This window comes from Silurus meridionalis, chromosome 9 (genome assembly GCF_014805685.1).
Source record: "Silurus meridionalis isolate SWU-2019-XX chromosome 9, ASM1480568v1, whole genome shotgun sequence".
NCBI classification, from domain to species: Eukaryota; Metazoa; Chordata; class Actinopteri; order Siluriformes; family Siluridae; genus Silurus; species Silurus meridionalis.
Genome location: NC_060892.1, coordinates 25,896,220 through 25,922,084, shown reverse-complemented (window position 1 = coordinate 25,922,084; position 25,865 = coordinate 25,896,220). Strand labels below are relative to the sequence as shown.

Below are 25,865 nucleotides of genomic sequence, written 5' to 3'. Positions count from 1 at the left end.
TGCTCTCACTTCCTCCTTACTAATCCTATCTACATCCTGCTTCACCAACTCCACATCCTCCAACCTTCTCTCTCTGATTTTCCTCATTCATCAGCTGCTCAAAATACTCCCTCCACCTTCTCAACACACTCTCCTCACTAGTCAACACATTTCCCTCTCCATCCTTTATTGCTCTAACTTGCAGTACATCCTTCCCAGCTCGGTCCCTCTGCCTGGCCAATCGGTATAAATCCTTTTCTCCTTCCTTAGTGTCCAACCTCTTATACAGCTCCTCATATGCCTTTTCCTTGGCTTTCGCCACATCCCTTTTACCTGCTGCCGCATCTCCTTGTACTCCTGCCTACTTTTCTCATCACTCTGTCGATCCCACTTCTGTTTTGCCAACCTCTTTCCCTAATGCTCTCCTGCACTTCCTCATTCCACCACCACGTCTCCTTGTCTTGCTTTCTATTTCCAGATGTCACACCAAGTACTTTTCTAGCTGCATCCCTCATCACTCCTGCAGTAGTTGCCCAATCATCCGCACCTCTTCACCACCACCAAGCCCCTGTCTGACCTCTTCCCTGAACCTCACACTACACTCTTCCTCCTTCAGTTTCCACCATCTTATTCTTCTTTCAATCCTTACGTTCCTCCTCTTCTTCTTCGCCTCCAAAACCATCCTACAGACCACCATCCGATGCTGTCTAGCTACACTGTCCCCGCCAACACCTTACAGTCTCCAATCTCCTTCAGGTTGCATCTCCTGCATAGCACATAGTCCACCTGTGTGCACCATCCTCCACTCTTATACGTCACCCTATGATCCTCCTTCTTCTTAAAATACGTGTGTGTGTGTGTGTGTCTGTGAGATATATCTCATATATATGTATGATATACAGTAAATATGTATGTGTGTGTGTGTGTGTGTGTGTGTGAGATATATCTCATATATGTGTATGATATACAGTAAATATGTATGTGTGTGTGTGTGTGTGTGTGTGTGTGTGTGTGTGTGTGTGTGAGATATATCTCATATATATGTATGGTATACAGTAAATATATATGTGTGTGTGTGTGTGTGTGTGAGATATATCTCATATATATGATATACAGTAAATATGTATGTGTGTGTGTGTGTGTGTGTGTGTGTGTGTGTGTGTGTTTGTGTGTGTGTGTGTGTGTGTGTGTGAGATATATCTCATATATATGTATGATATACAGTAAATATGTATGTGTGTGTGTGTGTGTGTGTGTGTGTGTGTGTGTGTGTGTGTGTGTGTGTGTGTGTGTGAGATATATCTCATATATATGTATGATATACAGTAAATATGTATGTGTGTGTGTGTGAGATATATCTCATATATATGATATACAGTAAATATGTATGTGTGTGTGTGTGTGTGTGTGTGTGTGTGTGTGTGTGTGTGTGTGTGTGTGTGTGTGTGTGTGAGATATATCTCATATATATGTATGATATACAGTAAATATGTGTGTGTGTGTGTGTGTGTGTGTGAGGTATATCTCATATATATATGTATGATATACAGTAAATATATATGTCTGTGTGTTATGCGTGGGGCTCGTGTTTTTCTTGTTCTTCTGAGGATGGAACAGTAAGATAAAGAAGCGGATTGTGTCAGAGAGAGAGAGCGAGCGAGCGAGAGAGAGAGCGAGCACATGGTATCAGATGAAATGGGTGGATGAAACTGAACCTGTTGCAGCGCCTCTCAAACGCATTTGTTTCCGCGCTCGCAGTTTCGTCACAACATGGCGACTTGTTCAGGCGCCAGGGTCGATTTAAACACCGAGAACCTCCAGGTAACAGCCGCCGTCTGCTCTCACACACCACTCCGGGTGATTCATAGGGTTTTAGACTGAACAGCTTTGGCTTATGTGTGTCTAATATTTCCCGTAATATCAACGATAAATGGACGCGCTGATCCGACTCTTATCTAATGGATGTACCAGGGGTCCGTCACATACAGTGTTATTTATTTACCAAGGAAGTAGCTAAGCTAACCGGGCTAGAGAGCGTGGGAAAAACATGAACGGACCTGCGCTTTTAGATTAGACCGTAATTCATGTAATTGCTGTGTGTTATTCGTGTGAAAACAATAAAACAGGTAAAGAACTACAATAATTCTATTAGCTAGCTACGCACCTGGGTCAGGGTGGTTAGCTAGCTAGCTGACTAGCTTTGGGTACTGATTTGTTTCTCCATAAAGTTTGGTAGCAGATTTTTTCGATATAAACAGGTATGTTAGGTTTTATTCAGGATGATGTATATAGCATTTTAATGTGCTATTTATTTGACATATATTTAAATATATAGTTCATATTTTACTCCGACACTGTGGGTTCAGTCCTGAGGTAAAGTTTGGTATCACATGAACATGTTCTAACCCGGTATATTAAGCGTTCACAATACCGGCCAACACCATTACTACAGAAATGTGTTATATATATATATATTTAGAACAGTATTTTGTGAACACTTGTTTATTATTATTTTATATTTCAAAGTTTTTCTTGTTCTCGCGCGCACCTCGTCGGTCAGCGAACTGCTGCCGGTCAGCACTAGGACCCGGGAGAGTAATGCCGCACACGTGCGTGAGGAGTGGAATACACAGCGTGGTGTATGTATATATGCGTGTGTGTGTGTATATATATATATTGCATATTTTATATATTATATATACATTGCGTATAATATATAGATATGTATTGCATATGGAGTGGTGTCTCTTGGTGCTGCTGTCCAGCACGTGGTTATTCTCCTCCTCCACCGCTGGGGACTGATCAGTTCATGGCTCCTGACAGCTGTCTAACTGTAACCAGGTTCCTAATGTTCCCCTGCATGTATCAACGCATAAAGACCCTTCAAAAGCGTGGAAAAAAACTCAAACACTGTTCTACAATAGTCTCATCTCATCTGAAAATAAGTGGGAGGTGAAAGATTATTGATTATGATGTTGGACTTCTGATCAGAAGGTCATGAGTTCAAATCTCAGCACAACATACTGCTGCTGCTGGGACCCTGAGCAGCCCTCATCTGCTCAATTTTATAAATAAGAATTCTAAGTTCACGTAAATGTAAAATACGGTATACGTGGGACATTCTAAACCCCTCAAAACAACGAGACAGCGGTTAAAAAAAAAAAGGAAAAGGTTTAGCGTGACAATGCAATAAGACAGCATTTTTAAAGGAAGAAACTGCTTTTGTGTATATAGTATACTTTATTGTTAGTGTTTACTGATTTTGGTCCTTTAAGCCACATTAAGCTTATTAGAATGTCCCTGATTTAAAAAAGAAAAGAAAAAGGCTTTAATGACTTCTAATGAATGAATAGATATGATACGATGCCTTGCTTGGATCCTGACTGTCTGATCACTAACCCTTAACCCTAACCACAAGCCACCACTGCATGCTCTGTATGAAGTACCTTGTATGACCAAAGGTTTGACACCTAACCATTACATTCTGCTTATTAGTGGGGTTGATGTCAGGGCTTTGTGATTCAGGACACTCGAGTTCCTGCTTTGTTATACAGGTATACTGTCATGCTGGAACATGTCTGAGCCTTCACTGAAAGAGAAATTGTAACGCTACACCATGCATACATCCTATAGAGGTGTGCTTTGAACTTTGTGCCTTTTTTTTTTTTTGGCGAAAAGAAATTTGTATTTTTTTCGAATAGGGTGAAAGATTAGAGTCGAAGTCAAGTTCTTCTCATGTATTCACAGACATGTTGAGTAAAGAATGAAATATATTTTCAGGACACAGTGCTGCATTTATTTGAAACAGCAGCAGAGAATAGATACAATACACTAGGGATGCGTGGTATACCGACTGGAAAAATCCTGGTATATATTACATTTCAAAACCGTACAATATCATAATTTTGCTGATTTCGGTATAACATTCGCTGCTGGTCCAAAATTCAGTGCATCGCAAATTGCTGCAAAACCAGTAAACTTGACAAAAATATAGATATTTTTCCAACATCAAAATGTTCCCTGTTTGGGTTGCTATGTTTTTACAGATCGATAAATTCTTTAAGGTATTAGTATATTTTTATTTATTTTATTTTTTAATTCACTTATGGCTGGTTATTTGCCACTTATGGTATGGATTTGTATCTATACTAAGGTATTACATTCAAGCCAAAACTATGGTACCGAGCCATACCTATATACACAATGCTAAACAAAAGGACAGTAGAGTCAAGACGGTAGATAATCAATGAATTACCACTGCAGTACACAGTACAGTAACATCATAGACAATCAACCAAGATGCTTTGTGGTTTTCTTGTCTCCTCCATCAGTACGCGGCTAATATGATGGAGACGACCGGTGTGTGCGGGATGGAAGCAGCCACACGTGGCTTGGTCGAGGGTAGCAGTTCCCCTCCAGCTAGTGTGACCCCTTCTCAAGGTGAGTTTGGCGGTCTGATTAAAACCTGCTGCAACGAAGCAGTAAGAGGAGAGACCCCCGGTAGAGAAGATTGCCGGCTTGACCCCCTCGAAGGAGAACTGGACTCGAGCAGCGATCAGAACAAGGACAAAAATATGTTTGGTGGGTTTTTTTTTTTTTTTAATTTTAGGTTGATTACTTACAATAGTGCTAATTTTCTGATCAGAACAAAGTGACTTGATTTGCTTTGTTTTTAATTAGAGATCCGATTTTAGTTATTTTCTAGCAGCTGAATTGGGCAGGGTGAAAGTTTTGAGTTTTCTAAGTTACACAAATATTTTGATGCCCATGAAATACTTCCTGTACTTTATTTTGCACTTTTAAATTCCTACAGGAAAAGAGGTGCTGTTACTGATGCAAGCTCTTCACACTTTAGTCACACCAGAGGAGAAACTTGCTGCTCTTTGCAAAAAGTATGCTGACCTGGTAAGTATCTGTTTTTCAGAGCTATTCGTGTGTTCTGCCTGCGCAATAACAAAACCACAAATATAGTAATCTGCTAGAAACGTAACAGAATCTGGTTGATCGACAGCTAGAAGACAGCCGCAACATACAGAAGCAAGTAAAGGTTATGCAGAAGAAGCAGACGCAGGTCCTGAAAGAGAAGATCCATCTTCAGAGCGAACACAGCAAGGCTATTCTGGCTCGCAGCAAGCTGGAAAGCCTTTGCAGGGAACTACAGCGACACAACAAGACCCTGAAGGTGCGACATCGTTCCTGTCCTGGTTATGAAACCATTTATACGTTCTCTACACCATCCCTGGTTTTTTTTTCTTTATTCAATAGGAGGAGAATGCACAGCGCTTCAGAGAATACGAAGAGAGGCGCAAGGAGGCCACGCTTCATTTTCAGATGACCCTTAACGAGATTGAAACGCAGATGGAGCAGCACAACTTCCACAACACCAAGCTGAGGCAGGAGAACATGGAGCTGGCTGAGAAACTCAAGAAGCTCATTGAGCAGTATGAGCTACGGGAGGAGGTGAGGAACACTCCCAGGTCCAGTCAGGAACATTTTTAATGGTTCCTGTTGGTATGTAAAAAGTCAACTAGTTAGAAAATAAAGAAATTTAAAACCTGTCTTGACTGGACTGTCCAAGGGTATTAAAAGGAGGAGATTAAACATGTGTATCTTATCTCATCCTAAACAAAATACATTTATACAATTATAATGTATAAATATAATATAAAAGTTACATATAATATTATGCACATGCAGGTATGCATGATTTATTTCTCTTATGCAAGTTGGCAATTTCTGAATTATGAAGTCCCCAGTAGGTGTTCATGTTACTGGTTGCCATATTAACATCATTAGCTGGGGCAACCTAGTGTTCCAGATTTACTCGCCATACTGTGTCACCGTTTATTTAAAATAAATAAAAAAAAAACAGCTGCCTATAAAATGGCTCGTCTCTGTGTTACCCTGAAGCTCTGCACGGGGTTTCTGCAGGTTTCACAGAGTCAAATTTAAGACCGTTAAGGATAACCTATATCACGACATAAAAAAAAAAAAAATCAGCAATTAAGGTGGCGTTACATGGACTTCAGTAACAAACCAGACCTAGAACAGCAAAAGTACTTTCAAGGGCTAAAATTTCAATTTGTACTTTTTTTTACTTTTTAAGTCTACAGTTATCATCAAAGTGTTTTATAACAGCGTGTCTGAATATAACATTTCCTTTCAGCACATCGATAAGGTGTTCAAGCACAAGGAGCTACAGCAGCAGCTGGTGGATGCAAACCTTCAGCGGACGGCTGAGCTGATCAGAGAGGTGGAAGAGAAGCAACAGAGGGAGCGAGAACGTGTAAGTAGCTACAACATGAAACCTGGGGTTGTGTAAAGCATTAAATCCAGTGGCGGTCGCAGTTTGTGTGGAAAATGATGTACCTGAATATATATCTAAGTGTTGAAGGGTTTAACAATCACATCATCTCTGTTCCAACTTCAGCTCCTGAAAGATGCCACAGAATCGAGACACAAATGTGAGCTGATGAAGGAGCAGGAGCTTCAGCTGAAGCAGCAGCTTACTCTTTACATGGACAAATTCGAAGAGTTCCAGACGACCCTCGCCAAGAGCAACGAAGTGTTCACCTCCTTCAGACAGGAAATGGAGAAGGTCTGTGGCGTTCTTCTGATGCTCCGGGCTTACTTAAGCGGAACAGAAATTCGTTACTGATTACTCCATTACTTTCTTTCTTCCGTTCTACACAGATGACCAAGAAAATCAAGAAGCTGGAGAAGGAGACCACTCTTTGGAGGACCAAATGGGAGACTAACAACCAGACCCTACTGCAGATGGCTGAAGAGGTGAGAATAATGACTAGATGTAGTAGTGAAAGTACGAGCAGGTCTGTAGAACACCACCATCTAGGATCTGGAACTGCCAGAAGAGCTGGTGATGTATATAGAATAAACAATGATCGCTTACAGAATGAAGAATAATGAATTTTTTTTTTTGTTAACACACTTCTGGATCAGTAGAATAACATCGTAACAGTAAACGTGTCTATTAACCTAATTTTTAGAAAACGGTGCGAGACAAACAGTACAAGGCTCTCCAAGGGAAACTGGAGCGTCTGGAAAAGCTGTGCAGAGCCCTGCAGAAGGAACGCAACGATCTGAGCCAGAAGCTCGGAGCCCTCCAGGGCCCAGCAAAAGATCCACAAGAGGAAGGGACGGGGCCTCCGGATCCCCAACCAGAAGAAGCTCTCCTCCCGCCTGTGAATGTAGTGACGGATGTAGAAGTAGCGAGAGAAATGGAATGTTTGCTCCCTGAGACAGAGAGGACGACGCAACAACCGCACACCAAGGAATCAACCAGAGAGCATCTTAATAATGACTGAGCCAGACCCTTTTGAGGGACGATGAATTTTTTTTGTGGAGGTATATATTTTTGTGTAATAGTCAATAATTAAAGCAAACAAACATCATTAGTATGAAAACGGCTCTGTACACCGGTGATTGGCTTTGTGATGAGCACTTTCTACTCGCCTTTTTCTATGTGTATTTTTTATTTTTTACCCTTAGGAAACGAGTGATGCGGTCTGACCGTGGCTGTTTTTAGGTTTTGTGTAGGTTCCACCAAACCCCGACCCCCCGCTAACACGTGCTCCGTTTTTTTTTTTTTCGATCAAATGTAAGCTCTCGGACCTGCCGTCTAAGGTCGAAATAAATGCTTTTCGAATGTAGTGATATCCTGAATAAGTGATAACCTTCTGTAGTTAACTAATTAACTGTGCAGTCAGGTTTAAACGGATGGTTCACCCCGAACGACAACACAAAGATCTGAGTTGTTATTCCATTTAATTACACATTTAAAATCTTAAATTCCTGGTTCGATATTATATTTTTTCCCCTGTATCTTTTCTGATGTGGGATCCTCAGAATTAAGGGCTACGTTTGATTTATCAGGGCTGCTATTGAACACAATGGGATTGGTTCGTTCATTGACATTCCCAATAAGACTTGTTTACATAGACATCTAAGGTACAGTCAATTTTTTTGCAGAAATGATTGAATGTTCCCTATTTAGATAAAAAAAAATATATAAAAGCATCTAGACACATTGAGAAATAAAAACGGACCACCTCGAGCTTCCGAATGCTTCGTAAGTTTGATCAAATATATAGGGCGAAAAATCTTCGGTTTAATCGTCCAAATAAATGCAATGGTGAAAACCTTAATTTTTATATTTTTTTAGTTCATAGAATGTGAAATGCTGTGCAGCTGTTTGAGAAATTTCATTCTCTGTTAATGAAACCGTCAGTATGAATGCTTTGCTCTAGCTGTCTTTAGTGAGGCGCTCGGCGTTATATCCCGGGAATCCGCTCACCGTTGCTCTCAAAAGAGGCCTTGATATCTTTGATACTTGCTCAGAAACAATGAATGTTTTATGCCCCTCTTCCCCCAGAAGCAGCTGTTTGGATGATAAAATGTGAACACGGTCGCACTTAATCACACTATGTGAAAGTCTCATGGTGGAATTATGCGAAGTTTATACGACAAGTGGGCTTTAACTTTCATACGGTCGCTAAAGGGGAAGACAGGGTGATTAAGAATGTCCCCTCAGGTTTATATAGAGCCACACACACCAACATTCCAATACTTTTACACATTACTTGTTAACTGGATCCCTTTTTATCTGCACACATGACCACTGTAAAAACTAAGAAGGGCAACTTGAGCCATCCAGCCATTAAAATAAAAACTAGAAAACCCCACACATGAAGCGCTGAGAATAAATCTAAAGCAGCTGGACCCCCATCAGCCTCAGAGGTTAGGAAAGATTTTGTTACACCACTGACTGATCATTTTGCTTGAATTTGTTCTATTTGTTTTAAGATAAAATGTTCCTGGTTTGTATGTTCTGACTCCTAATTTATAACCCAGCACATTACAAGGTTGAGAGTGTAATTGTAGGGTTTGGTGTTCTGGTACTGTTCCCAGTTTCTCATTGACTTTGCTGTTGCCCCAGTTTGAATCTCAGGTTATGCAAGAAATCTACCTCCACAGGCAAAACCAACTGTGAAAGAGGCTAAAGGCAGCGATTTGCTATGTTTGTCGACCCAACCACTCCCCCCCCAATAACCTACGCAGTGTCCCGTTCCGAGACCGAACGCTATTGTAGCCATGTTTTACTTTTCAATAAAATGTTTTGTAGATTTTTCAGTCTCATCGTGGTTTTATTTATTTTACAAATCAATTTCTGCCGGTCTAAGGAACTCCACAGGGATGAGAAACGCATGCTTATAGCGGCGACGTTAACGGAGAATGCAAGAGATCGGTTCTGAATGACGAGAACAATCTCGCTTTTCTGGGTACAAAATAAACAAGCGATTAAAAGGCATTACAAAAGTTTTATTGCGATTATCATCAGGTTTATGCACAAAAAGTATAAAGGGGTGAAAGTTGTTTCCGTGTGTGGGGGAGGGGCGCAGGGAAACACGATTGACAGCAAGTGCATACTCGAAGTAACAGACGTTCTCAGGATGATCCACGCGACCCAGCTGTTGCCTTTTCAGGAAATGCTTTACACATCGTTAGTTCGGCGAGTACACAAAAATAAGAAACGCTGAGTAATACTTGAGAATAAAGAGAGACCGGTAACGTATGCAGTTTCAAACCCGATCCGTCCCAAGTGATTGCGAGCGAATGTATCTTTGTAATGAAAGAACCGGAGTAATGAAGAAAGTCACGCTGGAAGCTGTTACGAGGCCTGGCTCTCAAGCTCTGAGGCAGGAGTGTCGGGCTCCTCGTCATTGTAGATGTTCTCGGCCTGAAACAGGAAACCAGCATTTCATAAGACAGCTCTGTGGAAGTAGTATTAAAATAACAATAATAAAGCATCAGGACTGACCATTTGCCAGACTTGCATAATGTTATCTTCTGAAACGGAGCAGATCACCCAGGGCTCATTGGGATTCCAGGAGAAATCGGAAATCTTTGCCGTGTGCCCGCCGTGAATAAACTGTCAGGGTTACAAATCCAAAAAGTTCCAAAAAGGCTCAAGAAATCTAGAAAACAAACAAACAAAAAATATGTAGGCTTACCAGCAATTCTGGAGGTCCGTCTTCAGCGTCTTCGGCAGACTGTTCCTCTCCGATTTTACTGTAAACACAAACCCAAACTCAGGACGTGCTTTTTGAGGTTAATCACAGTCTTATGTGTTCGAGACTAAACATCCAGCACCACTTTAATACTAAAAGACACAATGGTGTTGGTTCACCTCAGGTCCCAGACGTTGAGTCGCCGGTCTGTTCCACTGGAGGCCAAGATCGTCTCGTTATGAGGAGACCACTGAACCTGCAGCAAGAAATATACTGTTAAACACATCTGCCATTCGTCAGAGTGAAAATGCAGATCTGTTGAACATAATCTCAGCTCACTAACACTGCCAAGTTCCTTTCACAGTCGACTGCAGAAAACTGTAGCGTTAATACTTCCTTGATGATATCTGAGTTTTTTTCTCTTTGAACCTGAAACCTATGGTTACAGACTACTTTTTTTTTTTTAATGCCGGTAAATTCTCATGAATGCCGCCACTATGGCTTCGTAACACTGCTCAGGATCTGTTACCTGGAATATTTCATCCTTGTGTGACTCGAAAGAGTGAAGCTTCAGCTTGAGGTTGCGCAGATCCCACAGGGCTACAGTCTGTAAAAAATACACACATGCATTTATGTCTAAAGTCTGCACGTACATGATGTGTATGATCAACAAATTTCAAAAGATAAATGATGAAGATTTTTGTGAAGACCTTATCTGCAGAGCCGGTTGCTAGGATGAACTCGCTGTAGGGGTTGAAGGACAAGCAGTTGACTTCAGCAGTGTGAGCGTCCACCGAGTGACTGGGCTTAGCTGTGTTGTTGGATCTCGTGTCCCAGCTGTTGAGGAAAAATTGCGAATTCTCATTTCATCATTGAGGATCTCCAGACTTATGGATGGCTTTCAAATAATGACCAAGGAAGTGGGATGTCTGTGTCGTACATGCGGCTGATTAAGTCTAAGGGATTCATTTTGCACTGCTATTTTATATATAAACAAGTGAATATTATTAATTTTTTAATTATTTTTTTAATTAAACTTAAATGCAGTAAAAGTGGTAATGATGGTGTTTTTATTTAGAATCAGTGCACAGTGAATGTACAGTGCTGTGAAAAGGTTTTTAGTTTTTAAAAAAAAGTATTTTTTTTTTATATTTGTCACTTAAATTATTAAACTCAAACTATGTTTTTTAATATCAGATTTTTATCAGAGTAAATACAAAATGCAGTTTTTTTAAAGCATGTTCAAACCTACCTGGTCCTATGTGAAAAAAAACATTTCTGCAAAGAGCAGCAGGTCAAATTTCATCCAGTGATGTGAAAGATTTATTACCAGTAATCACAAATGCTTGATTGCAGTTGTTACTGCAAAGGGTGACACAACCAGTTTTTAGGTTTAGGGGGCAATTACTTTTTCACCTAGGCCCAATTAGGTTTGAACAGCTTTTTCACCTTCATTAATGAATTCATCCTTACATCCATACTTTTTTCACAGCACTGTATGTGTTGCTGAGCAGAAGGAAAGACAGATTCCCATTACAAGGCGGGTCAGAAGAACCATGGCTGGGCCAATAACGGTTCTTCTATCAAAAGTTCCATCGCTCCAACCTGGGTACTTTTTTCGTACTTACATCATAAGTTTCTGATCATCAGCCACTGAGCCGAAAAGCGACTCGTGCAGAAGGTGCCAGGACACATCCTCCACTACGGCAGTGTGGCCTGTGAAGATGGTTTTGGCATCTACGATCTTTCCTTCCTTTGGAGAGCCGCTGATGTCCCATAGACAGATCGTCTGCATACACACACCCCAAAAAAGCCCTCCTTAATCCATGTGAACCGAACCAGAAAGGTGTGTGCGCTTTATAGGTTTACAACTCACATGATCATCTGATGCACTGAGCAGGTTTCCACTCAGGTTGGGGTTCCAGGAAAGACCATAGCCCTCCTTCTGATGGCCTCTGAGCCTTAGGTCTGGACTGCATTCACCGCTGGGGTCTACAGAACGTAAGATTTTACTTATTTTGTATACTTTCTGGTTTAAAAAAAAAAAAACGCAACACTTTGACTCACCTGGTTTGGACGGGTGTTTAGTGTAGTCAAAGACTAGCACATCGGATGTCGGGGTCTTTGTGGCAATGATGCAGGGGTTCTGTGGCATGTATCTCGCCCGGTTCACCTCACCCTCATGGTTGATCTTTATTTCGATCTCAATCTTTCCACTCACAGACCCAAAGCCTCCAAACTCTAGACAGATGTATAGATAAATAGATTGATGGATTGATAGAGAGAGAGAAAAATCAACAAACACTATATTTAATATCAAATAACCAATTCTTTAAAAAAAAAAAAAAAAAAAACACTGGTTCTACTTAGACATCAGAATATCAATAGTACCACCAGAACCCCTTTAATATTTATAGATCCACTCTTAGACCCTCCAGAGATCTCACTCAGTAATTCCTTGAACAACCAAATATCCAGGAGGAACTGTACCTGCTGAAAAAACACACCGAAAAATCCAAAATGAAAAACCTAACATTGAAGAAGGAGCTTGCTTACAATAAATACTGTAATCATGTATTGATTAATCATTGTTAATTAAAAATAATAAACAATAAAACAAACCTCCTTTCTCGCTGTCGTAGTGAGAAGGGTCGAACTGAGCGTCGTCATTAGGGATCTGAACGCTGGCGATGACCAGGTGGTTCTGTTCATCCGAAGTGTGTGTTCCCAGAACAAGTCTGTGAACTGCGTAATCCTTTCCCTCCGGTCTGAACGAGAGATTAGACACAAATAACGGTCATTTTAAAAAGCTTTAAAAAGAACCAATTCCAGCGTACACTGGGCTGTGTCACAATTCAAATGGTCGCTCATTATTCCAAGCATTTAGAATGAAAGTGTCGCTATATTAATGAAAGGGTCTTTTATTTACGATTGATTTTACCTGTTCACATCAGGTAACCACTGCACTGTTAGACTTGGCCACTCGAGAGCATGAGTCATGACCAGGTCGTAGAGAAAAGGCGTGTTTTTCTTCCATATTTTGTATTCTTCGTTTATAACCCGCTCCTCTACCGCATCATCGTACACTGAAAGAGTAAAAAAAAAGACCTCATTGTTAAAATTACAGCATATAAAGCTGCTCCAAACAACACATTAATGTATTGCTTCATCGTTTATTGATTCCTGAATGCTGTAATGAGAAAGCAGGGAAAGAAAAAACAAACAAAAAAAAAGACAGACAATTTACAGGAAAGATTAAATCAGGGAGAAAACTCAGCTTTTCCCTTTACTCAACGTTATTTATAAACATTCTCAACGGAAATGTCATAAAGCCTATTATGAGCACTGATGGAGACCTCGTGCCTTTATTTATAAAATGCTGAAATGTCAAAAGTTTAATTCCTCTCTCTCTCTTCCGAGTCTGAAACAAACTCTTGGCTCTTATCACTAACTTGCTGAACTCTGTGGGTACATTGACGAGATAATTAATCACAGCATCGGTTTTAGTGTGCGTGTGTCAAAATCATGAGATTTTAAATTTAATTACTCAACTCGGCACTTTCTGCCATTCTGATCTTTATGTCAACTTTAACAAAAGTTTGTACAAGGCTGCACAACAATACATTTTCAAACCAAAAACAAGCTACTGGGTTATCGGGCCTGATATTCAGCAGAAAAGTATCCATTGATTTTAGTACCCTTTCTGGTGAGACTCTGACATGTTATGGTACTTCACATTCCAATAGAAAAGGAAAAAAGCAGCAGAACAGATCTTTGGTCTCTGGATTACATCACACCATATAAAGTAAGATAGTCATCTCTGTGTAGCTCAGCGAATCCTGTTCAGCTCAGAACCTTTGCATTGTGCATGATTGTGGTAATGTAAATCCAGCATAAGTTTGGTTGGTGTGGGGTTTCACACGTGCAGCTTGATTGATGGCCACCGCAGACACGCGATGAGCAGCTTCTAACTTCTCCTTCTCAGTTCATGGATGAAATCCAGGCTCATAGAAAAGCCTGACCAGGTTGTATTGATTGGATATGGCGGCATAGTCTGCGCATGTGCGAGTTCATACAGTTATAAAAAAGAAACATAATATGACCAAATAAAATGCGGAATGGGACCAAATATAACACCTGGTCACCCTAAACCACAGAAAATAAACGACTTAATATAAATTGTGTATTATTAATTAATCTTAGCTCCATGGTTATGGTTCCCTCACTCTGACTAGCAGGACCGACTGATGCTAACATGCTAACATCATCCTTCCCTCAGCGTTCATGCTAACGCTCTGTGAGGCGCTTGTTTATACACTTAATGCACACCAGGTTTTATTTTAAACGCCTTCAAAATGTGTCTGCTTTTATATCAAAAACAAAACTCGGACGTGGGTGTGTGTGTGTGCCTGAATAAAAAAATCCGCCAAAATTGTTAGCCTGTTAGCCTTAGGCGCAGAAAGCGCAGAAAGCAAACAAAGCGCACGAGCTTTACCTTCTTTGTCCGCCATTTTCCCGAGTTTTCCAAATTGAGCTTCAGAAGAAATTCGGGTGTATATAAAAATTGAAAAACAGTCTGACTGATCCGCTCATTCAATGAAATCTAATCACTCGTGTCAGTTGAACTTTTTCCCCCCCGGGGTTCGATCTCCCCGACGCGCCAAAAGAGAAAACGCGCAGGCGCAACTGGTACGCCATTAAAGCGCGTCTGTGTGTGATGTCATCATTCTGCGCGACGCAACTATCCTGTCCGAAGAACTGTGAGGGTCCATGGCTAGCGCGATGTGCTAACATGTTATCCGCGACTGATCCGTGCCGTGATCCGACCAGTGATCACCAGGTTCCCGATCAGAATTCCGTTCTGCACTCTGAGATCCAGGACGAAGTGACAGAAATCCAACAAAATGCACCACTCAGGTGACAGGGATGCGCGTGTGCACTAGCCATCATCATACTCACTATTAACAGTAAACAGCAGAGCTTTTGGACGTAGCGTCTACCTAAATAATCTTATATAATAGTCTAATATGTTCTTTTCTAGTGGTAAACAGAGAAGGGCCTTTCTGAAAAGGCAAAGAAGAAAAAGAAAACGTCAGGCTCTTGCTCAACTCAGAGAAGGTGGCAGTATGCGTTCTCTTCCAAACCATGTTTACTTAATGTATGCTGTTTACTTACCTATTCAAATAAATCTAAACAATTGTATATAAAGTTAAATGCTACTGATCCTGTGCAGGGGCTGATCAGTTCGAAATCGACAAAGAAAAAGGTGATGATGATCAACATGAAGATGAAAAGCAGAGGTACACATTTTGTCAAAGCTTGGAATGATCATCTGCCTCCCTGCTCATGATTCCTTCATCATTGAACTCATGACTGTTTGTTTTTTCACGGATAAAGAGAGCAAGCGCTTTTACACCAGGAATGGCTGGAGCGAGAGAGAGTCGCTCAAGAGGAATTCAGGCTGAGGAAAGAGAAAGAAGAGGCCGCCCAAAAGAAAAAGGAGGACGAAGAGGTGACATCGAGAGTCTGAAAAAATAAACCCCTTATTTTCTGTAGTTATAATATGTTTAATCTTATTTTGTTTTATGCAGAGGAGGATCAAGGAGGAATGGGAGGAGCAGCAGAGGAAGGAACGAGAGCTACAGGAGCAGAAACAGCAGAAGAAGAGAGACAGAGAGGTGAAACCTGCATTCGGAGGATAAAGTCAAAGAGGCTGATTTCTACATATCCTCTCATTCTAAGCTTTCACCTGCAACCCAGTTCCCCGGTTTATTAGATATTTCAAGTCAAGTCAAGAAGCTTTTATTGTAATTTCAACCATATATAGCTGATGCAGTACACAGTGAAATGAAACAACGTTCCTCCTGAACCCAGGTGCTACATAAAACAACATAAAACAACAGTCACAGAACAGTTTTTTTATACATACACTAGTTTCCTGTGCCTTGTTTTTGCTTTTCGTTCAAATATTTACACACCTTTAGCTTTTCCACCTGTGGTAGTGTTACAGCCTGGAATTTAAATTGAATCGGGATCATATGTCAGGAATCTACACAAAATAATATTGCAAAAAAAAGTCTTTCATTTCTATTTTGGAGAACTTTGGTTCCTTGGGTTTCTAAAATAGATGTTCTCACCAAAGGTTGACTTCATGACAATATAAGGCAGATGTGCACATCTCAGCGAGTTTCTCCATGCTAGCAAGTTCTACAATTTTCAAGGATTCTTTTTGACTATTTTTTTTTTCTGACTTTGAACCAGTGGTGAAGCGTGACTTAGTACCAGAGTCTACTGATAATGATGGAGTTTAAGTTCACATGTAGATGGTTGAAACTCCGGGATCAGGGACGGCAATGGAATCCGAGGTCTTACTGATTAGCCACAAAAAATACAAAGAGCTGCTAAATCTATTGCAAGCTTTAGACAAAACTTGGAACACCTCTTGGACCAAACAAATAAATCTGGCAACCTCAAACTGAGTGTCTTCCCCACTCTCGGAATACACCTTCTGGTTTGGAATTAAACTGAATAGAATATGGAAAGGGGTGGAAGACTTTCGCACAAGTAGCAGGAGCCAGAACCTTCGAAATTTCCAGAATCAGCTTTAGGTGTAATGAAGAGCTACGTTCATGACCATCTGTACACTCTGTAAGCTTTCTGGGTCTTTTTACTTTGTTTTTGATTGTGATGAATAAATTCCTTAACGAAGATACACAAAAGAAAGAGGGACAGGCCTGTGGGCATCTTCATCTGAAGACAACGTATCTTTTGATTAATTATATCTATCTCTTTTTTTTTTTTTTGCCACCTTCATGCTCAATGTGCTTCCTACGTGTTTTCTAAGCATCTTAACTAACACTTACAGACACCAGCAGCTGACTGCAGATCTTTTTGATGAGTTGTACTGTGTTTTTGCACCATTTATAGGAAGCTGTACAGAAACTCTTGGATCAAGCTGAAAGCCAGGTATCCACGAACGCTGCAAAAATATTCACAGCAATAATCACTTACACGCTACGGGTTTGTTATTATTTTCTTGCATGGTTTACAGTTGGAAAATGGAGGTTCTTGGAAAAACCCAGACGCCCCTGTGGATTATGGGACGGAAAAGGACAGGGCGAACTGCCCCTTTTTCATTAAAACTGGAGCTTGCCGATTCGGAGACAGGTAGGAGCAGTTAAGCAGGTGAATTCTTCTCAAGAGAACGAAAATCTCTTCCCATTCGTTCCATCTTTTGATCTTTCTCCATCAGGTGCTCCCGTAAACACGATCACCCATCGTCGAGTAGCACACTGATGATTCGCGGGATGTTTGTGACCTACGCGATGGAACAGAGTAGACGTGACGACTACGACACAGACGCTGGTCTCGAGTACAGCGAGGACGATATGAGGCAGCAGTACCTCGACTTCTACGAGGACGTTCTTCCAGAATTCAGAAGCGCGGGCAAAGTGGTGCAGTTCAAGGTAATGAAAACCTGAGTGGAACGTCTATATAAACAACAGAAGGCGTAGAGGTTTGAAACAGTCTCCGGTGTCGTTTCAGGTGAGCTGCAACTTCGAGCCGCATTTAAGAGGCAACGTTTATGTGCAGTTCAACACGTAAGTAATCAGGCTTTCACACGGGGTACGGGTTAAAACGCATTTTGATGACTCTTATTTGTGTGTGTGTGTGTGTGTGTGTAGAGAAGAGCAATGCAAAGAGGCGTTTATGATGTTTAATGGACGCTGGTACGCAGGGAGGCAACTGCAGTGCGAGTTCTGTCCTGTGACCAGGTGGAAAACGGCAATATGTGGTAAGAATTCGTTTTTATTTGTGGAAGAAGAAACGGTTCTGTTCGGATAGTTTGCATTTTAAATAACAGCTGCTATGATTTATACAGAAATTATTGTATAAATGACATTAAAGACTTTTTCTTTTAAGTTTAAAAATTTTTTATTTCAAATGTTGCTTTTTAATTGATAGATAAAAGAGGTCAAAAATATTAAACGAAAAACTTGAAAGTACTGGGAACAAGCGCTAATAGAGGCCCGCTGGGGCAGGACTCACGCTGCCCCGTGCACAACCATTTCTATTGTGGGATAATATACATCACAACGATTGGGTGATGGGAACAGGAACTGATTACAGAATGGATGATGTATTTATTTCACACAGGCACGTGCACTACAGTGAAATCATGCAAAAGCTGAAAAAAAAGCACAGAAAATGTCCTTTTTCAAAAAAATTTATAAAAAATACTGTATTTTTAATTTATTAGACTTTACTGACTTTTCAGCAGATTTAAAATCCCACACTGGTTTTAGAACTTTTTTTTTATGTTTGTATTTTATTTATTTTTTAGGACTTTTTGACAGGCGCAAGTGTCCGAAAGGGAAGCACTGCAACTTCTCCACGTGTTTCAAAACCCTGGTAATGAATTTTGGGAGGCTGACCGTGACCTTCATTTGCCCTCTGAACATGGCGGAAGTCTCAGCAGACGCCACCAGGGATGGTCACAGCGCAGCCACAGCCCCGGACAGTCTCGCAACAGGCAGAGTGACTGGAGAAGTGAGAGGCACAGCTACAGTTCAAGGCGGAGCCGCAGCAGAGAGAGGCGGAGCCATAGCAGAGAGAGGCGGAGCCGTAGCAGAAGTCGAGAGAGTTGGAGAGAAGGTCATTCTCTGAGAAGGGAGAAGCGTTCTTTAAACGGGCGAGACAGGAGAAGCGGGAGCCGTGAGAGACGCAGATCAGGTAGCAGAGGCAGAGAAGCACATTCTCAGCATTTGCATGAAGACTCAAGAACAAGGTCTTGCAGAAGATCGGAGTCCAGCATCTCTGAAGAGCGACCGAAAAGTACGAGGAAGAGTAAAAGGAGCGAGAGCAAAAGCCCAAATCCCGGCGACGATCCCTCGGGAGACGCGAACACGTCCTCACGTCACCGCAAGCGCTCGAAAAAGAGCAAGAAGAAGAAAAAGAGCAAAAAGAAACAAAAGAGGAAGAGGAGCAAATCCCGCAGTGTCAGCTCTTCAGCAGCTTCTGGGGTAGGGTCAGACGATGACGAGACACCAAATAATGATGAGAAACAAAAAGCAGAAAAGGATGGACAGGATGCTACGGGTAGCGAAATCCTCGTCTCACTCCAGGATAGTGAGGAAATGAAATCAGGTTCACCTGAAGGCACTCAGACTGCTGCTGAAACGAGCCCTGATTAGCTGTTGTTTGTTTGTTTCAACAAAACTCTGTTCTTATCCGTTTTGAGCTGTAAATAAACCTGGTTAATAATTTTCAAGCTTTGTGTTTTATCATATTTATTTACATCTCCAACATTGATTTCTAGACATCTTCTATCCATTAAAGCAGCTGGATCAAAGATCTAATCATAAGTTTGAGTTTTAATAAGAGATGTGTAATTAATAGAGCAACACAAATTAGAAATTCAGTCCTGTAATTGGATCTTATAAGCGTTTTTTTAGCATGAGACGTGACTGTAAACGTACATGTAGACAATGTAGTCTTCGTCTTATGTGTCTGCCTGGAGTGCTGGAGTCAAAACATCAAGTCATTGTCACAACATTGCATTTTATTTTGAAGGACCTTCATTTTTTTTTTTTTTGAGAGAGAGAGAAAGAGAAAGGCAGTGAACCACAGTGTCATCTAGAAATTACTGATACAAACCATACAGGAGAAAATCTTTGGTATTGAAAATAAAATGCAACCTTTACCGAGGTTTATGAAGTGGCCAGGCGAATACGGGATACGACAGTCCAGGACGAATAGCGCTCATATTTCTAATGTCTTTTTTTATTCTTAAAGTTTAGTGTTCAGTTGCGATAACTTGCCACGTTTAGCAGAGGAAACGAAGCAGGAGCAAAAGTGTGTGTGAGCGAAGTTTCCCATTTATATGAGGAATTATTCAACGAGTCACGTAGACAAAACGCCGGTAGACGTGTGCCATCGATCTTATAATCTACACTATATGAACAAAAGTATAGGGACACCTGACTTTTCCCAGACATATGTTCTTCATCCCCAAACTTGGAGGCACACAATTGTGTAGGACGTCTTTGGATGCTGTAGCATGAAGTTTTCCATTCACTCAAACTAGGAGAACTAAACGTGCATGACAATGCTTCTGTGCATAAAGCCCGCTCCATGAAGATCTGATGTACATGGGTTGGAAGATCTCCTGCTATTAAAACCTATATTGTGATGAATGTGAATGCTGACTGCACCCCAGGCCCCCTCACCTCCATCAGGAGGAACATCATCCCAAAAGAGTGGAGGTTACTATACCAGCAAATTGGTTCTGGTACAAATCAGGTGTCCACAAACTTTTGGCTGTGTATCTTTCCCACATATTAATTAAATCTAGAAACTGAAGCTGAGATTTTTATAACCCAGTTGTGAGTGTGTATCTTAAGGCAGCGAAGGACATAAAGTGAGGTCGTGGAAACAATCGGCACGTCATAACGCCGCGGAGTCGGTGCTCCGGATCCGGATTTTTGTTGGAAATATAGCGCGTGTTTATACTGAAGGCAAGTAAAAATGGATTGAATAAAGTATAAAGAACAAAAGTTGCATATCTTCTCTAAACCCGGATACTGTGGTTGTGTGACTTCTAGAAGAGATCGACACACACATATACTGAAAAGGCAGAAAATGAGAATGAGGTGGTGCTTTTTCTTTTCTTTTTTTTTTTGTAGGAGTTTTATGTGAGTCCAATCTCCTCCAGGACACTGCGTGGTGTTTCTGCTTCCTGGAAAAGATGTAAAATTATGAATAATTAAAAAAATAATAATAGATAGCCACACCCAAAAGTATGCAAACGCACAATTTGTATGCTTTACGACTCTTTTCTCAACAGAACTAAGAAAATCAGTGTACCAGCAGGAAAACGCCCCAGTATACAAAGCGAGATCCATGAAAGCACACTTTGAGAAGGCATGAAAAAAAGAAGAGTGTCCTTCACAGAGCCCTGACCTCCTCAACCCTGATCTCACTAAGGCTCTATTACAGGGGTGGCCAACCCGCGGCTCGCGAGCCGCATGCGGCTCTTTGGCTGGTTTCATGCGGCTCTTACGTTCCTTTCGAAGTTTGTGTGTTTGATTTTTAAAGTGCGTGTTCGCTTTGCTTAAGTTCAATACGGTATTTTTAAGACTTAAATGAGCTCGCCCAACTGGGAAACTTTGCGGTATATCAGACCTTGGCATGAGGCCAATCATAAATTACAGGGATGCACCGAGAGTTTTCGGAAATACCTAAATCACCGAAACAACACGGCAGAAACACAATTGTAATGACGCAATAAAAAAGCGCAGCAGCACACGGTTATCTGGATAAGAGCCACATGTCTGCGGTGTGTGGAGAGCGATGTGCAAAACATGCAATGCTGAAATTTCAAGAGGGGGTGTATCTGCAAAGAGTTTCTCCAAGTCGGGTTTAATTTATCACCTGAAATCCAAACATCCCGATTGCCTTCTAAATATGAGAAGAACGTGGCGCAGAAAAGTAAAGTCAATCCGAGCATGCGCACTCCGTCTGTAGAGGACGTTTTTAAAAAGGCAGGAAAGTTTTCCAGTGATGGTGCCAAGGCAAAAGGCATAACACAAAAAATTATGGATTTCATTGCCTTTTGAATTGAATTTTCATTTCGGTGCATCCCTAAAATATTATCGTTGGTGTGGCCCTCTGACACAATTCAGGTTTCTCATGTGGCCCTTAGTAAAAATTAATTGCCCACCCCTGTGGTATATTCATCTCACGCACATGCGCGTTTGACGAAAATACCTTATTACACTCAAGCGAAGTGAACACGCACATAAAAAACACAAAGTCTGTGTTTTCTACCCTGAAACACGTGAAATCAAAGCATCGATCTGTTCTGACTGACACTCATGTGAAAGAATCGCTTCGAGTGGCAACAACGGAATACGAGGCAGATTTGAAGGGGATTGTTCAAGGCAAGGAATGCCAAAAGTCCCACTAAGTAACATGCAGTAAAAGAAAAACGCTATTGTACATTATTATATTTTTGTTTGTAGACTTGGTTAAACAGAGTTTGTGTGTGTGTGAGACAGTGCACACAATGTTCATTGTTGAAAATGACTGTCCTGTGGTCTTAAAACTGTAGGAGTCAATTTCTGTCATTATGTTGGTGTGTGACATTTACAATAAATCTGAGCAGAGGTGTGTGTGTAAGAGGAAGGGATGGGTGATGTTCATGTGTGCCCATGTGTATGATGTGGCTCTTTGCGGTAACACAGTAAAAAATGTGGCTCTCGGTCTCTGACTGGTTGGCCACCCCTGCTCTATTATCTAAATGATCACAAACTATCATAGCTACACCCCGTACTCTATTGTAAAGCCTCCCTGAAGAGTGGAGTAACTCTGCATTAATACCAAGAACATTTGTTCATCATGGTCAAGTGTCCACACACTTTTGGCCCCCCCAGTGCCCACATATTGAAGCTTTTCCCCTCACCTCCTGGAGCATATCTGCCTGCTCGATGGCCTTCAGGACAATCTTTTTCGACGTCTCCTGAGCTTCTCCCCCCAGGATAAACTCATCCAAGATGTAGTATGCCTTCTCAAAGTTGAAGATGATGTCCAGTTCACACACCTGGAGTAAAATATAAAAGAAAAGGTTATACATAGATATAAAAAAAAAAAAATTATATATATATATATATATATATATATATATATATATATATATATATATATATATATATATATATATATATATATATATATATATATATATATATATATATATATATATATATATATATAGAAAGGACCCAGTGTGAGACTCACACTGCCGAAATATTTGTCCAGCAGCTCGACGTATCTATGGATGATCTCCAGGGTTATCAGTTCATTCTCTTGGTCTTCAACAGCGCAGCAGAAATACAGACTGGCGTATCTGGAATGAAATCGAAGACCCTGTTAACGTATTTCACCGAGTGCACATCCTTAAGCTTCTGGTTAAAAACGACAAGCCTTTACCTCTTGTAGACGATTTTTAAGTCTCTCCACTCCAGAAAGCTGCACATTTTGGGTTTGCGAGCCAACACCATCTGGATGACCTCACGGGAGATCTTCTTCTTTTGCAGGTCGGAAATCGGCACGTACCATTTCTGCAGGCGCAGCTTTCCCTGCCGGCTAAACAGCAGCATGAACTGCATCTATGGAAGGGGAATAAATTCACAGGAAGTTTCCTCGTGGTCAAGTCCAGCATGTGTCTTCATTCATCATCACCAATCTTCATTAATGTATTTGTCCAATATTACAATGTCAATCAATGTTTTTGGATTACATGTGGATGTATTGAGCTTCTTCCCTAAAACAAGCTTTTCTGAGGTGCTTTAGACAGTTGATGTTCTACTTCTTCCAGTTTGGTTCTCAGTGTCGTTGGGTTCTCTGGAGAATCTCCAAAGGTTCCTGACAGTGTTCTAGTTCATGTTAATAAACCTGACAACAAGGTATAAGGTTATATTTGTTATATTATTTCCAAATTATGTTCATTTTAATTTGTTCCTGCATCTAAACGTCTGTAAATCTTCAGTTTTCCACCAGGGATCAATAAAGGTGATCAACTAAAATATGCATTTCAGTAAATAAAGCAATTCTGATCTCTGAAATCTGAATAGCCAGAAGGATTATTTCGATATAACAGGGTGGCATACGAACAAAAGGTTACTAATGGATTTGTTTTAATTGTTGCCATAGTAACAGCTCATAGCTTTTTCTAATACACCGCTGATGAGAACGTCCAAGGGCGATTTAACTGATCAATCCATACGATGGCCAGTGAATGAAGACACTGTCTGCTCACGAAGATCTTTTCTGCTCCTTTACAATCCTGTAATGGTGTCTAACCATTTACCTTGAATACCTTCAAGACTTCTTCTCTCAGTTAAAGGCAAAATTCAAAGCTCATGGAGATCACTGAGGGCTACGAATCTCAATGTCAAAACTGCCTGGAACGGCGTTGTTGTAGGAGTTCCTGAAGCAATTTCAAATCCCAAAAACCCATGTGCACAGCAACATGGCTGGGATGTAAAAGCTTCTGAATGAGTTTCTCCATTTCCTTGAAGCTCATCTTGATAAACTGAAGGAAGAACCTGCTCGGAGGGACGAGGCAAAAGATTGCATTGAGATATACTGGACTTTGAAGGACAATCTAACGAGAACATGATGGAAGACGTGATGTTCGGGGGGGCTTCTGATTTTCCGAATCCGGTGTGCTGGGTGTTATAAACACGGTAAGGATAAATACTCAATGTTGATCGGTTCATACAGGGTTTTATGTGAACGAAAAGAACAAAATGAGTCATTTTTAATAGAAATTTCGATTTTTTTAAATAATATTCTGGCTTCAAAAATCTAAGTTCAAAAGGGATTCATAGGAAGTAATGCCTTATAGTTTGGAGGAAACCTGAAAGAATTTAAGAAGGAAATAAGACTTAATTGTGATACATTATGGAGACTTGAGCACCTGGAGGAACCCTGGGCTTTGTGAAGCCCCTCAGTCCCACAGCCACTCCCTCAGACATGATACACCTCGTTTACACACACAATGTCCAACAGTTTTTCTGCGCCTGTTGTTTATTAGAATAAACACAACACTTTATAATAATAATAATAATAATAATAATAATAATATGATGGTATTTATAAGAGAAGAGTCTCGGTTTCACATCCCTCAGCTTTCAGCTAGCAAACAATTCACAACAACAGCTAAATCTCCCTCACTCTTTCTTTCTTTCTTTCTCTCTCTTTCTCTCTCTCTTTATGTCTCTCTGGTTAACTAAAGCAACCTTTATCTATTTGTAACCGAATAAACCCCATTCTAATCAGTAATTTTACCGTGATATGATGCGGCGGATCTGTAGACACGGAGGGCTGGTTAGCAAACACCGCTAGCGTTCCAGCCTGCACAGGGAGCCGCGTCCCGTTACTCCGCTCCTCAGCGCACTTTCCACTCCATCGGGAGGAGAACGTCTATTGGCTGAGACGCTCATCGCGGAGAAACCCCATTGGACGAGGTGAAAAACGCACACAGTGTGGATTGTTGGGAGAATTTTTGACATCCGATTGTAAAAAAAAAAAGAATACCTATTTTTGTAAAGAAATTGCTAATTGAATTAAAATTTTAAAAGCGATTCAACAGCAGTAAACAGTAGTTTTTTTTTCGAAATCGTTGCGATTCGTATTACAGACACTAGATGTCGCATTAGACACGTCTATCTCAGAGCAGTATTGAAAAGCGGTTAAAGTGTGCACTTCTCTCGCCGGGCGCGGTGGCGCGTGCCTGTAATCCAAGCTACTGGGAGGCTGAGGCTGGCGGATCGCTTGAGTTCAGGGGTTCTGGACTGCAGTGGACTATGTCGATCGGGTGTCCGCACTAAGCTCGGTATCGATATGGTGCTCCTGAGGGAGCTCGGGACCACCAGGTCGTCTAAGGAGGGGTGAACCGGCCCAGGTCGGGAACGGAGCAGGTCAAAGCCCCCGTGCCGATCAGTAGTGGGATCGCGCCTGTGAATAGACACTGCAGTGTAGCCTGGGCGATACAGCGGGACTCAGTCTTTTACTCTCACTTTATACTACACAACATCATCCAGCTCTCCTTTTATTCTCTCATTCTCTCATCTTCTCATCCTCAATACACTCATTTTACACTCTACATCAACACGCTTTACACCGTACACTTACACTCACCACAAACATCACGTACAAAACACCACAAACCATCAGCAACCATTTACACCAAACTCACACCTTTTTCTTTAACTTTTACCCATTTCATGGATTTTATAACACGAGCGGTCCAGCAGCAGAACACCGCCTCCTACTGGAACAACAGTCAAATTA

The 25,865-nt window shown here is 41.0% G+C and overlaps 4 protein-coding genes across 6 annotated transcripts; 2 read left to right on the top strand and 2 right to left on the bottom strand.

The window, feature by feature from the left end:
• Window positions 1-1,658: 1,658 nt before the first annotated feature.
• txlng (taxilin gamma) lies at window positions 1,659-9,125 on the top strand. 3 transcript variants are annotated; one of them, XM_046856957.1, is made up of 9 exons: window positions 1,659-1,800; window positions 4,311-4,560; window positions 4,793-4,884; window positions 4,991-5,161; window positions 5,245-5,439; window positions 6,146-6,265; window positions 6,410-6,577; window positions 6,673-6,768; window positions 6,987-9,125. In XM_046856957.1, exons 1-9 carry the CDS (start codon window positions 1,750-1,752, stop codon window positions 7,302-7,304), a joined length of 1,461 nt encoding a protein of 486 aa, XP_046712913.1. In that variant the 5' UTR covers window positions 1,659-1,749; the 3' UTR covers window positions 7,305-9,125. The 3 variants fall into 3 exon arrangements, with proteins under 3 accessions (XP_046712913.1, XP_046712915.1, XP_046712914.1); XM_046856959.1 differs by lacking the exon at window positions 1,659-1,800 and adding an exon at window positions 1,890-2,105; XM_046856958.1 differs by lacking the exon at window positions 1,659-1,800 and adding an exon at window positions 2,600-2,618.
• Window positions 9,126-9,297: 172 nt separating this feature from the next.
• On the bottom strand, window positions 9,298-14,664 carry rbb4l (retinoblastoma binding protein 4, like). The gene is made up of 13 exons (XM_046856960.1): window positions 14,503-14,664; window positions 12,949-13,093; window positions 12,630-12,775; window positions 12,498-12,500; window positions 12,075-12,248; window positions 11,884-11,999; window positions 11,636-11,796; window positions 10,718-10,844; window positions 10,537-10,614; window positions 10,187-10,263; window positions 10,011-10,068; window positions 9,818-9,928; window positions 9,298-9,736 (listed from the first exon to the last, which is right to left on the bottom strand). The coding sequence occupies exons 1-13, from the start codon at window positions 14,516-14,518 to the stop codon at window positions 9,668-9,670; spliced, it is 1,281 nt and encodes a 426-aa protein (XP_046712916.1). The 5' UTR covers window positions 14,519-14,664; the 3' UTR covers window positions 9,298-9,667.
• A 60-nt stretch (window positions 14,665-14,724) lies between these two features.
• On the top strand, window positions 14,725-19,278 carry zrsr2 (zinc finger (CCCH type), RNA-binding motif and serine/arginine rich 2). Its single transcript, XM_046856955.1, is given in 12 exon segments — window positions 14,725-14,924; window positions 15,049-15,125; window positions 15,241-15,307; window positions 15,405-15,519; window positions 15,599-15,685; window positions 16,935-16,973; window positions 17,059-17,174; window positions 17,260-17,473; window positions 17,553-17,608; window positions 17,693-17,802; window positions 18,352-18,396; window positions 18,399-19,278. Coding segments are annotated over 12 exon segments (1,929 nt in total). The 3' UTR covers window positions 19,202-19,278.
• Window positions 19,279-19,533: 255 nt separating this feature from the next.
• ap1s2 (adaptor related protein complex 1 subunit sigma 2) lies at window positions 19,534-25,013 on the bottom strand. The gene is made up of 5 exons (XM_046856961.1): window positions 24,861-25,013; window positions 22,998-23,176; window positions 22,806-22,914; window positions 22,471-22,608; window positions 19,534-20,745 (listed from the first exon to the last, which is right to left on the bottom strand). The coding sequence occupies exons 2-5, from the start codon at window positions 23,174-23,176 to the stop codon at window positions 20,698-20,700; spliced, it is 474 nt and encodes a 157-aa protein (XP_046712917.1). The 5' UTR covers window positions 24,861-25,013; the 3' UTR covers window positions 19,534-20,697.
• Between the last annotated feature and the right edge of the window lie 852 nt (window positions 25,014-25,865).

Bases quoted from the DNA above. Each gene is read 5' to 3' on its own strand.
- txlng (XM_046856957.1), top strand. From the start codon at position 1,750: ATGGCGACTTGTTCAGGCGCCAGGGTCGATTTAAACACCGAGAACCTC. The intron at 4,561-4,792 runs GTGGGTTTTTTT...AAATTCCTACAG, and splicing joins CAAGGACAAAAATATGTTTG to GAAAAGAGGTGCTGTTACTG. The intron at 6,578-6,672 runs GTCTGTGGCGTT...CGTTCTACACAG, and splicing joins TCAGACAGGAAATGGAGAAG to ATGACCAAGAAAATCAAGAA.
- rbb4l (XM_046856960.1), bottom strand. The intron at 10,615-10,717 runs GTCTTCACAAAA...TATTTTTTACAG, and splicing joins CAACCGGCTCTGCAGATAAG to ACTGTAGCCCTGTGGGATCT. The intron at 10,264-10,536 runs GTAACAGATCCT...TTCTTGCTGCAG, and splicing joins ACAAGGATGAAATATTCCAG to GTTCAGTGGTCTCCTCATAA.
- ap1s2 (XM_046856961.1), bottom strand. From the start codon at position 23,176: ATGCAGTTCATGCTGCTGTTTAGCCGGCAGGGAAAGCTGCGCCTGCAG. The intron at 22,915-22,997 runs GTAAAGGCTTGT...ATTTCATTCCAG, and splicing joins TTAAAAATCGTCTACAAGAG to ATACGCCAGTCTGTATTTCT. The intron at 20,746-22,470 runs GTGAGGGGAAAA...CATCTTTTCCAG, and splicing joins AGGCAGATATGCTCCAGGAG to GAAGCAGAAACACCACGCAG.